General features: G+C 43.4%; 1 protein-coding gene across 3 annotated transcripts in view; it reads right to left on the bottom strand.

Moving 5' to 3' along the window:
- Nucleotides 1–12,500, bottom strand: part of ARAP2 (ArfGAP with RhoGAP domain, ankyrin repeat and PH domain 2) — a 174,635-nt gene that overhangs the window by 100,364 nt on the left and 61,771 nt on the right. For all 3 annotated transcript variants that reach the window (XM_070757103.1, XM_070757104.1, XM_070757105.1), the window contains exons 8-9: nucleotides 7,258–7,378; nucleotides 4,559–4,737 (exon numbers count right to left, since the gene is read on the bottom strand). In XM_070757103.1, the coding sequence (XP_070613204.1) occupies nucleotides 4,559–4,737; nucleotides 7,258–7,378 (300 nt within the window). The remainder of the gene's footprint in view (nucleotides 1–4,558; nucleotides 4,738–7,257; nucleotides 7,379–12,500) is intronic.

The raw sequence follows: 12,500 nt of genomic DNA, 5'->3' as shown, positions 1-12,500 counted from the left end.
ACATACACAAGCATACCATACATAAACTGTATAGGCCCAGGGGAGATGTTTCAATTCCCCCATGCCTGACGGCAAAGGTGGGTTTTAAGGAATTTATGAAAGGCGAGAAGGGTGGGGGCAGTTCTAATCTCTGGGGGGAGCTGGTTCCAGAGGGTCAGGGCCGCCACAGAGAAGGCTCTTCCCCTGGGTCCCGCCAAACGGCATTTTTTAGTTAATGGGACCCGGAGAAGGCCAACTCTGTGGAACCTAATTGGTCGCTGGGATTCGTGCGGCAGAAGGCGGTCCCGGAGATATTGCTTCTCATCCAAGAAACTTTTTGGTTGTCTTCAGTTACATAGTCCTCTTCTCTTCTCTTCTCCTCTCTTCTCTTATCCTCTCCTCTCCCCTCCCCTTCCCATCATATCATCAGATAGATAGATAGATAGATAGATAGATAGATAGATAGATAGATAGATAGATAGATAGATAGATAGATAGATAGATAGATAGAAAGAATATATAGAATTCTTTATTGGCCAAGTGTGATTGGACACACAAGGAATTGTCTTGGTGCATATGCTCTCAGTGTACATAAATAAGAAAATATAGATTTGTCAAGAATCATGTGGTACTTAATGAATGTCATAGGGGTCAAATAAGCAAATATCCTATCCTATCCTATGCTACCCTCACATCCTGGACATAAATTGTTTCAACTCCTACCCTCAAAACGATGCACACCAAGACACCTAGACACAAGGAAGTTTTTTTTCCCTGAACGTCATCACTCTGCTGAACAAATAATTTCCTCACTACTGTCAAACTGTTCACTAAGGCTGCATTGCTATTGCTATTAGTCTTCTCATTGTTCCTATCACCCATCTCCTCCCACTTATGACTGTATGACTGTAGCTTGTTGCTTGTATCCTTACAATTTATATCAATATTGGTTGTTTCCTGATTGCTTATTTGTACCCTGTAAAAATCATTGTTGTATTTTATGATTGTTAACAAATGTATCTTTTCTTTTATGTACACTGAGAGCATGTGCACCAGTGGCAAATTCCTTGTGTCCAATCACACTTGGCCAATAAAGAATTCTATTCTATTCTGTTCTCTTCTGTCCTGTCCTGTCCTATCCTACCCTAGCCTACCCTACATTCCACCCCGCTCCACTCCACTCCACTTCATTCCACTCCTCTACTCTACTCTACTCTACTCTACTCTACTCTACTCCATCCCATCCTAGGACTTCATATAGCCATTTCTGCATCCTGCTGTCCTTTCATAAGGGGAGGAACAAATCAATAGTCAATATTGCTATCTCCAAAAAAGGATTCAAATATCTTTTGTGTTTCCCCATGCAGCTAAATAAACACAATTTAGCTTTACTAGATAAATGGTCAAAGCAATGGAAACTGCAGTTTAATATTTCCAAATGTAAAATAATGCACTTGGGGAAAAGGAATCCCCAATCTGAGTATTATATTGGCAGTTCTGTGTTAGCAAATACTTCAGAAGAAAAGGATTTAGGGGTAGTGATTTCTGACAATCTCAAAATGGGTGAACAGTGCAGTCAGGCGGTAGGGAAAGCAAGTAGGATGCTTGGCTGCATAGCTAGAGGTATAACAAGTAGGAAGAGGGAAATTATGATCCCACTATATAGAATGCTGGTGAGACCACATTTGGAATACTGTGTTCAGTTCTGGAGACCTCACCTACAAAAAGATATTGACAAAATTGAACGGGTCCAAAGACGGGCTACAAGAATGGTGGAAGGTCTTAAGCATAAAACGTATCAGGAAAGACTTCATGAACTCAATCTGTATAGTCTGGAGGACAGAAGGAAAAGGGGGGACATGATCGAAACATTTAAATATATTAAAGGGTTAAATAAGGTCCAGGAGGGAAATGTTTTTAATAGGAAAGTGAACACAAGAACAAGGGGACACAATCTGAAGTTAGTTGGGGGAAAGATCAAAAGCAACATGAGAAAATATTATTTTACTGAAAGAGTAGTAGATCCTTGGAACAAACTTCCAGCAGACGTGGTTGCTAAATCCACAGGAACTGAATTTAAACATGCCTGGGATAAACATATATCCATCCTAAGATAAAATACAGAAAATAGTATAAGGGCAGACTAGATGGACCATGAGGTCTTTTTCTGCCGTCAGACTTCTATGTTTCTATGCAAAGGTATATGGGGAAAAGTTTAAAAAAATGAAGTCTCTTCAAACAGGGTTCAACTCCTGGTGGCTTGATGAACATAACTACAATATGTGGGACTTCTAGGCTGGCATAGAAGTTCTGAGACCTTTTTCAACTTCTCAGTCCAGGTTACAGCGGTTGGTTTCCTGTGCAAAGTTTTTCCAAGTTCTAACAAGGCCCAGCCTTCTTTTAAAACTTACTGAGATCATCCAAGGTCAACTCATCAACTTGGTTTTAACATCTAAATTGGCGAGCGTTTCTTCCGCACTCAATGAAGAAATTTCCTGCATGGTTCTGACCACTCTATGGTCCCCGATTCATCAGCAGAGGCCTTGTTCTTCGCTCTTAACAAAATGAATGCATTTGTCTCATAGCCATGTGCGTCACCAGAGTAGCTCCTTCAGGCCTTCAGGCCTTATTAAGTTTATTCCTTTCCATCAAAACTCTTCTCTGAATCATTCCATTTTTAAAAAATTGCAGGCAATTAGGTCTGAATTCACCTGAATAGGACTTCCAATTTCCTGTAATTGATTAAGCTTTGTCATTTCCATTCTAGTGCTCTTTGGTCTTCCCACTATGTGCCTCAATTGCACATAACAGAGCTATCTGGAACATGTCATCCGTGGCTTCTCTCAAGCACAGAACACCATGCCAAGTCCTTTAAAATTTGCCCTTCCTTCCTTCCCTCCTTCCTTGTTTGTATTCATGAAGCTAGATTCCTTCCTTCCTTCCTTCCCTCCCTCCCTCACTGCCTGCCTCTTTCTTTCTTTCTTTCTTTCTTTCCTTTCTTTCCTTCCTTTCTTTGCTTCCTGATTCATCCCCTCCCTCCTTCCTTCCCTCCCTCCCTCCTTCTTTCCTTTTCTTCTACTTATATAGCTAGATTCCTTCCTTCCTTCCTTCCTTCCTTCCTGATTCACTCCTTCCTTCTTTCCTTCCATTTATATAGATTCCTTCCTTCTTTTCTTCCTGATTCACTCCTTCCTTCCTTCCTTCCTTCTTTCGTTCCCTTTCCTTCCTTTCTTTTCTTTCTTTTCTTCAATCCTTATCGCTAGATTCCTTCCTTCCTTCCCTTTCATTCCTTCTCTTTCTTTTCTTCAATTCATATAGCTAGATTCCATCCTTCCTTCCTTCCCTTCCCTTCCTTCCTTTTCCTTCTTTTCTCTAATTCATATAGCTAGATTCCTTCCTTCCTGATTCACTGCTTCCTTCTTTCCTTCTTTCGTTCCCTTTCCTTCTTTCCTTTTCTTTCTTTTCTTCAATCCTTATCGCTAGATTCCTTCCTTCCTTCCCTTTCATTCCTTCTCTTTCTTTTCTTCAATTCATATAGCTAGATTCCATCCTTCCTTCCTTCCCTTCCTTCCTTTTCCTTCTTTTCTCTAATCCAGTGGTCCCCAACGTTTTTTCCACCAGGGACCAGTTTCAGCAAGACAATTTTTCTATGGCCCGGTGGGGGCGGAAAGGGGTGTGGTTGGGGGCATGGGGGTGCTGGTCCTCCCCGCCCCTCTTTCCCGCCATCACCCTGTGGCCGGCAGAACCTGCCTCCCAAGCCCTCTTGCCCAGCGGGAGCTAATCGCTGGAGACAGGGGGTCAGGCTGGCCCTCCTGCCTCCCCCCAGCCAAAAATGCAAAAGCGCCCCGCGGCAGAAGCCAAAAGAGGCTTGAGCCTCTCGGTCCTTCCCGCCCCTCTGTCCTGTCCATCGTCCTGTGACCGGCAGAACCTGCCTCCCGAGGCCTCTTTCCCGGCGGGAGGCGAAGCGCTGGAGGGAGGGGGTGGCGGCATGAGGGCCGGCAGCTGCTGACTCCACGGACCGGTGCAACATGCCCCGCGGCCCGGTACTGGTCCGCGGCCCGGTGGTTGGGGACCCCTGCTCTAATCCATATAGCTAGATCCCTTCCTTCCTGATTCACTACTTCCTTCTTTCCTTCCTTTCTTTCTGCCTACCTGCCCGCCTGCTAGACTCCTTCCCTCTTTCCTCCCCCCTCCCTCTGGCCCTTGCTTTTGTATGGCACTCCAACTTCTAATTTTGGAGTGGCAAATGCCATCCAATATCAAAAGAACCAAAGAAACCAAAAACAGAACATTGTTCCACACACCTGAGGTCAACCTGCAAGTCTAAGCTGTACATAGACAAATCAAGACTCCAGTTCTCTGGAATGGAATAATGGAATGAGGAATAGAATAGAGGAGTGAAGAATGGAATGGAAAAGGACTAGGATGTGGACATGGACAAGAATGAGAAGAGGGGAGGAGAGGTATGATGCTATTTAATAAATATGCAAGCTTCATAATTTTTGTCGGCAACCTTACTAATAATACTTCAGATTTGGAGCCATTGGGAAAAGAAAAAGGAAGAAAATTGCAGGCATACCTGGTTGTTCTTGCAAATCCACACGCTGTTCCCTTGCAGCAGGGTGAAGATTTTGGTTTTGTAGCCTTTCAATTCCAGGTAGCCACTTTTTTCCGGAGGAACTGCCGTCCGTGCTCGAGAAATTGCCGGGAGGGATCCCAGAGCAGTAAAGAGGATGGTGACCCAGTTGTTCCGTTCTTCTAAAAATAAGCAAAACACAAAAAGATAATAATAATGACACACAATGATAAACATCCACACAGGCTGCCACCCACACACCCTTTACGCCTGTTGAAATACAAGGAGTCCTCTACCCACAACCACATTCAAGCCTGCCATTTCCGTTCCTGGGTCACTCTGGACACCAAGACCAACCCAAAAAAGAGAAGCCAGACACACCGGTAAAAGGCAAAGGCAGTTTATAGAATTCAAGAAAAACACAGGTAACAGAAAATGTCCTTACAAAGCAGGAAAAACATTGGAACTTCAAATATATCCACGAAGGCAATTGTCCATGCAGCAATACAGGATTCTTGCTGCCAAGACGAAGCTGTAGATAACAGATATCTACCTCCCACGGTTCTTCCAAACTGCTGGGCCACAAGCCAGGAACAGAGACGCCGAGATACAATGCAGGTTCACGTAACTCCAAACTGATAACACTCCACATGGCTTCAAGGTCTTGCCTGCCTTTTAAACCCTACTAAGGAGGACCACACCCAAGCCCAGCTGTTCCTAATTCAGTGTTGATAATACTTCTTTAATTGCTCCTTTCTTTGATCTGAACGTCTCTGTCGCATGTCAATGACGGCTTGTGCTTCATCACCTAATGACTCCAAGCTACTGGCTGGGGAGAGCCCCCCCCCCCGGGGCTCTCATGCTGTTCTCCTTCGTCCCATTCCTGACTTTCCTCTCCCCCGTCAGCCCCCTCCTCTTTGCTGTCATCCTCCTCCAGGCATGGAGCCAACAGAGACACAGCCGGTCCCCTGAGCAGCCTCAGGCTGAACCACAACAGTTCCTAAGCGAGACAGTTGTGAAGAGAGTTTGCCCCTTCCCCCCCATTCTTTTGCACAGTCACTAAAGGAATTGTCACAGTAGATCTATTAGTAAGTTGGTTGTGAAGTGAATTTGGCTTCTCCTATTGGTTCTGCTTGTCAGATCGTAAAATCACGTGATTTCCCCCGGGACACTGCAAACTGTTCTTGTGAAGCAAAACGATTCGGTGGTTAAAAAAGTGGGAACATGCTTGTTAAGTGAATCAGGTGGTTTTGTTGTGTGAGTCTTGTTGTGGCCCATCTGTGTCCCTCGCAGCTGGTCACGGATCCTGAGGATCTAGAGACGGGTGTGGGCTGGTACCCTAGGCCAATGTAACTGTCACAAGAGTCTAATAGCGAGGAGGTCAGAGAGCATGTGGTGTCAGAGGTTGAAAGCTAACCAGGGCTTTCTGCACTTCCCAAGGTGCACATGAGTGATTCAGGAAAAGAGGAGCAGCCTCTTCTTGATGCTAGGGTACACAGAGTTGTCAGAAGGCACGAATGGCTAAGCAAGAGGAATCTTAGCGTGAATAGATCTCTAGAACAATTGGCCACACCCTTTGGCTATTTAAGGTTGAGACCTGTGATGCTTTAGTGTGGAAGTCTATTTCTTAGGGGGAATCGTCGCTGGGACAGAAGAAGACTTGACTTATTTTTAAGGACTTTTCTTGCCACAGTCACGAACTGAATGAACGCTGTTGTTAAGTTAGCAATAAGATAGAAGATAGATAAACATCCAACCTTTCTTTAAAAGAACACAAATAATCATCTGTCTGCAAGGAATATCAATCCTTCCACTTCCCCACCATCCAGTCAGAGCTAAAGAAGCTTCCTGGGTTAGAAGTCTTCAAAGAATAGCAACAAAGTCCAGTTGCCTCTTGAAAAAGCAGCTTTGGGACAACCAAGAGTTGGTTGACTGAGAATCTCCATAGACATTTAAGATGGGTGGACTTCAACTCTCAGAATTCCCCCAGCCATTTGGGGGAATTTCCCCACCATCTGGTCAGAGCTGAAGAACATTAGAATGAAAAGATTAGAGTATTGAAGCCACTTGTGTCCTCTGCATCACCTGAGTAGTGCAAATCGGTATTGCACCTCTTGCAACTGCTGAATAGAATTCTTTATTGGGCAAGTGTGATTGCACACACAAGGACCATGTTGCAGACTGGAGACAGATAATGTTTTCTTCCTCCCCCCTCTGTTGACAGAGGGCTTTTCAATTCTCAATTTCTTTGGGGAAGTAGCCAATGTGATGGGAAGAACATCACATGCCAAAATTGATTACAGCTCCTTCACAATGTTACAAACACTGCACAATCTTGGCCTTCAGTGCTTGGTTTTGAGAGAACTGTCAGATTTACAGAATAAAGAAAATACTGATGCCATTATTAAGGGAAACAATGTATATAACTCTCCTCATTTATTCCTGAGGAGGAGGAGGAGGAGGAGGAGGAGGAAGAGGAGGAGGAAGAAGAGGAGGAGGAGGAGGAGGAGAAGAAGAAGAAGAAGAAAAAGAAGAAGAAGAAGTAGCAGTAGTAGTAGTAGTAGTAGTAGTAGTAGTAGTAGTAGTAGTAGTAGTAGTTTCTGTTTTATTTCTGTCCTGGGAATCTTCAAAATTTGACACCCCTGATTTGGGGGAAAAAAGAATCGAATACTATGCAGCCCGAAGTTAGAAATGAGCCTCACCTTCCTTTTCGGCCCTGAAGACAAATATTCGGTGTGCCGTCACCACTTCAAACTTGTTCTCTCCGTGCATCCGGACTGTAGCTATTGCAGATAAGAGAATGACGCCCTTGGAGTAGATGTCCTACATCAAAAGCAAAAAGATAAGTTTTTTTAAAAAAATATCTTTATTAAATATTTACTTATAAAAGTGAAAAAAGCATACGAAAAAAAACAGAAAAAAGAAAAGAAAAAAACACAAATAAAACATTCAAAAACAGACAAATATACAAAGTATATACAGTGGTATCTCTACCTAAGAACGCATCTACTTAAGAACTTTTCTAAATAAGAACCGGGTGTTCAAGATATTTTTTTGCCTCTTCTTAAGAACCACTTTCTACTTAAGAACCTGAGTCTGGAAAAATTTCCCAGAAAATTTGGGAGCGGCACGAAGGCCCAGCCAGTTTCCTGCCATTCCCCCTTTAGTCCCGGCCACCTCGGGCTTTTCTGGGCTGCCAGAGGAGCTTTTCAGTGGCTCTTAAGGAGGCTTTGGCAGTTCAGAGTGAACAAAGCATTTTCCTTTCTCTGGGCGCTTGGAGAGGAAATAAATCTCTGCCAGCGCCCAGAGAAAAGAAACACTCCCTTTGCTCTGGGCAGCCCAGAGCGAACGGAACATTTTCCTTTCTCTTGGCACCGCCTCAGTGTCCTTCTTTTTTTTTTAAGCCTTAAAGTTTTGGATTTTTTTGATTCCTCTCACCTCACCTTCTTCCATCGGCAGCGACTGTCCTCCTCCTCTTCTTCCTCCTCCTCCTCCTCCCACCCAAATTTAGAACTTTTATTTCTTTCCTAATGGGCTTGCACACATTATTTGCTTTTACTTTGATTCCTATGGGAAAAATTGTTTCTACTTACAAACTTTTCTACTTAAGAACCTGGTCATGGAACGAATTAAGTTCTTAAGTGGAGGTACTACTATATTACATATTGTATCAGAACTTTAGCATTTAACAATTAACATATACACCAGTTATCCAGCTGGTCCTTGTTCCTTACGGCCTATATCATTTTCAACCTTTATTATAAATTATATCTCACAGTTTACATAATTTACATTTCATTATGTTACTCATTCTGAATCAAATTGTTTTTCATCACTATAAATCAATGCATCGATAAATGTGTTTGACAATGGTTTGTCTACGTGTTTTATAATCATGGTTAAAGGATTGATAGTATTCCTAATGTATTTATTCGTTTTCCTTTTGAAGCGTGTAAGATAAGATTATTCACACACAAGGGTCCCTTCCAGGCGGGAGTTGCTACTTATAGCAGCGATCAGTGCACTTCCTGCATAGCTCTTCGTCCCCGGCGTGCGCGTATGTGTATCCAAGTGAGATTTTGCTTCTGCGCATGCGTAGGAAGCAAAATTTCACAAGGGGACACACATGCCCGTGAGATTTTAGCATTTTTTTTGCTTCCGCGCATGCACAGAAGCAAAAAAAATCACTGAAATATCGCACCCATGCACGTCCCCTCCTGAGATTTTGCTTCCTCACTCAGACGCACACAAACGCATGCATGCCATGGACACAGAGTTGTGTGCACAGTTCCATGTTCGCTACCGGAGCTATGGTGTGGCCCGTACTGGTAGCAACCTGCAACTGGTCCCTTCCGCAAAAGCTAACAGCGCTCACATAATTCGGGGAGCGTGGACAACATTTTACAATGGCCAGAACTGTTTCTGTTGGAGCTACGATTTCAGAAGGTAACCCAACCCAACAGACCAAGATATAAGAAGCTGACGTCTTCAAATGAACACAATGCAGCAGGAGTTCTTGAGAAAATGCATTTACTTTTCTGTGGCAAAAATTATCTTCTTTATTTACACTATTACCTTTACTCTATCTCACTACAGTGTTCCCTTGACTTTCGCGGGGGATGCGTTCCAAGACCACCCGCGAAAGTCGAATTTCCGTGAAGTAGAGATGCATAAGTAAATACATTATTTTTGGCTATGAACAGTATCACAAGCCATCCCTTAACACTTTAAACCCCTAAATTACAATTTCCCATTCCCTTAGCACCCATTTTAAAAAGTGGTATAGAAAATAAACCGCGACGTATTTTTTAATTAATATTGTTTTGAAAAACCGTGGTATAGACTTTTTGCGAAGTTCGGACCCGTGAAAATCAAGGGAACACTATACACACAAGCCACACTACAACTAGTCAACAACTACTATCAACCATTAGTATCATACCTATGCAAAGGTGTCTTACATTTTTATATATTTATCAACCAATCAGGTTGTAGCATATTTTGTTGACTCGCAATGATTCAGCATTCTTTATGTCTAATAGTCATTACAATGATTACAGTCCTTCCTCCTGTAGTGTGATATTATATCATGTTAGGCCTAATCCTGACAATTTCATGGGCCATCAATGCTTGCCGTAAGTTGAGGGCCACATGTAATGAAACCTTGATCAAACCTTGGAGCATTTGCAAAAGGGAGTTCTTGCAGAAATGCTTGGAATATTGCAAAATACTGACTTCGCTGAGACCTCTGGAGACCCCCAAAGGATACACATGAAAAAGAAATGGTGCCTTTGGTGTATGGGGAAATATTTTTCTGGACTGTCTACCTGGGTCTGTAGGTAAAAATGGCCTCCAGAAAACCCTCCAGGTGCTTAGACTACACTTTCTAGGTGACAAACCACATCAAACCACAAACCACACCGTAGTGTGTGGACAATCTGTTGCTTGAAATGAGGCAATTACTGTCCTGCAGATTTGTAAGTCCCCTCAGAGAGGGGCCCCTATAAATCTGTTGTTGTTGTTGTTGTTGTTATTATTATTAATAGAAAGAGCAACATGTTCAAAATCCATATAATGTGTGTTGTTTGTTTACAATTATTTTGACTAATATTCACCACAGTAATAATAATAGTATTCTCTAATTTTATTTATTTATTTATTTATTTATTTGATTGATTGATTGATTTGATTTGATTTGATTTGATTTGATTTGATTTGTATGCCGCCCCTCTCCGTAGACTCGGGGCGGCTCACAACAATAACAAAGACAATGTAAGAACAAATCTAATAATTTAAAAAACACTAAAAACCCCATTATTAAAAGCAAGCATACATACAAACATACCATGTATAAACTGTGTAGGCCCGGGGGAGATGTCTCAGTTCCCCCATGCCTGATGGCAGAGATGGGTCTTAAGAACTTTATGAAAGGCAAGGAGGGTGGGGGCAGTTCTGATCTCTGGGGGAAGTTGGTTCCAGAGGGTTGTGGCCGCCACAGAGAAGGCTTTTCTCCTGGGTCCCGCCAAACAACATTGTTTAGTCGACGGGACCTGGAGAAGGCCAATTCTGTGGGACCTAACCGGTCGCTGGGATTCGTGCGGCAGAATCTTATAATGACAGTGCTTTTCCCTCATAATATTAATATATATTTATTGTTCATACCATTCAAAATTAATAAGCTACAGTAATCAACCTTAATAATAAAATGAATCTTTCCCTTGTAATTTTAGAAGTTCTAACTCTTGTTAGGAGAAGACTCCTGCGAGTCCCTTGGACTGCAAGGCGATCCAACCGGTCAGTCTTAAAGGAGATCAATCTTGACTGCTCTTTAGAAGGCCAGATCCTGGAGAAGAAGCTCAAGTACTTTGGCCACCGAATGAGAAGGAAGGACTCACTGAAGAAGAGCCCAATGCTGCGAACGATTGAGGGCAAAAGAAGAAGGGGACGACAGAGAATGAGGTGGCTGGATGGAATCACTGAAGCAGTCAGTGTCAATTTAAATGGACTCCGGGGGATAGTAGAGAAGTGTTGTCCATGGGGTCGCAATGGTTTGGACATGACTTTGTGACCAACAACAAAATGAAGAATATCACCTCAGCATATCTCCACAGGGAATTGCATGCCAAAACATATAGATCCAGAGATAGGTTATATTTTCCCCTTGTGCCATCACTATGCTCAATGCCCAATCCTCACAGCATTGTATTATGTCTAAGGATATTGGCCAAGGTTATATGGCTGTAGCATTATTATTATCCTTCTCATCTTCTCTACTATTTCCTCTTATTAGCACTGTTCCATGTAAGCTGCGCGCGTAAGCGTGCATGCGCTCCAAAATACCCCCGCACGCACCCTTTTCCTCGGTCACGCACTCCCCATCCCCCTGCCAGCCCATGGGGGGGCGGGCAGGGAGGCGCGGGCAGGAGAAGGGAGCCGCGGCCACCCCTACCTCTCCATGGTGCCTCCGGCCCCCTCGCGCTCCTGGCCTCTCAGCCCTGCCCCCTGCCCGCTCCGACTCTCTTTCTCCTCCGCTGCAAGAGAGGTGGGGCAGGCGTTCTCCAGAGGCTGGCGGGCATGCGGGCCGGCGCACGCTCTCCCCATCTCCCTGCCTGCCTGCCCGCCCGGAACATTCAAAGTAAGAGAGAAGGGTTTTCTTATTTTGAATGTTCCGCGTCGGCTGGCAGGGAGATGGGGAGACCACACGCCGGCCCGCTCGCCCGACATTGTAAATCACTTTCGCCAGCCTCGGGAGAATGAGAGTGAGAGTGACAGAGCAAGATAGAGAGAAAGTGAGAAAGAGAGTGAGAGAGAAAGAGGGGGGAGAGAAAGAGATAGCAAGAGAGAGAGAACGAGAGAGAGAGAGAGTGAGAGAAAGAAAACAAGAGAGAGAAAGTGAGAAAAAGAGAGAGAGCAAGAGGGGGAGAGATAGAGAAAGAGAGAGAAGGAAGGAAAGAAAGAAAGAAAGAAAGAAAAAAGAGATGAGAGAGGAAGGAAGAGAGTGTGAGAGAGGGAGAAAGCAAGATAGAAAAAGTGAGAGAAAGAGAGAAAGAAAGAAAGAGATGAGAGAGGAAGGAAGAGAGTGAGAGAGAGGAAGAAAGCAAGATAGAGAAAGAGAGAGAAAGAGAGAAAGAAAGAAAGAAAGAAAGATGAGAAAGGAAGGAAGAGAGTGAGAGAGTGGAAGAAAGAGAGAGAGAGAAGAGTGGAAGGAAGAGAGAGAGAAATGATAGAAAAAAGGGGAGAAAAAAAGAGAAATGAGAAAATGATTTAGGCAGAGAATGACAGGAAAGAGATAGAAACAGAGAGAAGTGACTCTTGATTTAAAGCATATGGTAAAAGCACTTAAATAATAACAGAGGAAAAAACCCAGCCCTCACCTGTTTTTATTAATAGTTTTGCTGGTTGTTTTAGTTTTAATAGTAATGGATTTTGGTTTTTTAAAATTATT

This window comes from Erythrolamprus reginae, chromosome 7, assembly GCF_031021105.1.
Source record: "Erythrolamprus reginae isolate rEryReg1 chromosome 7, rEryReg1.hap1, whole genome shotgun sequence".
Classification (NCBI taxonomy): Eukaryota; Metazoa; Chordata; class Lepidosauria; order Squamata; family Dipsadidae; genus Erythrolamprus; species Erythrolamprus reginae.
The sequence above is the reverse complement of the archived record's forward strand: the minus strand, read 5'-3'. Positions and strand labels throughout refer to the sequence as shown.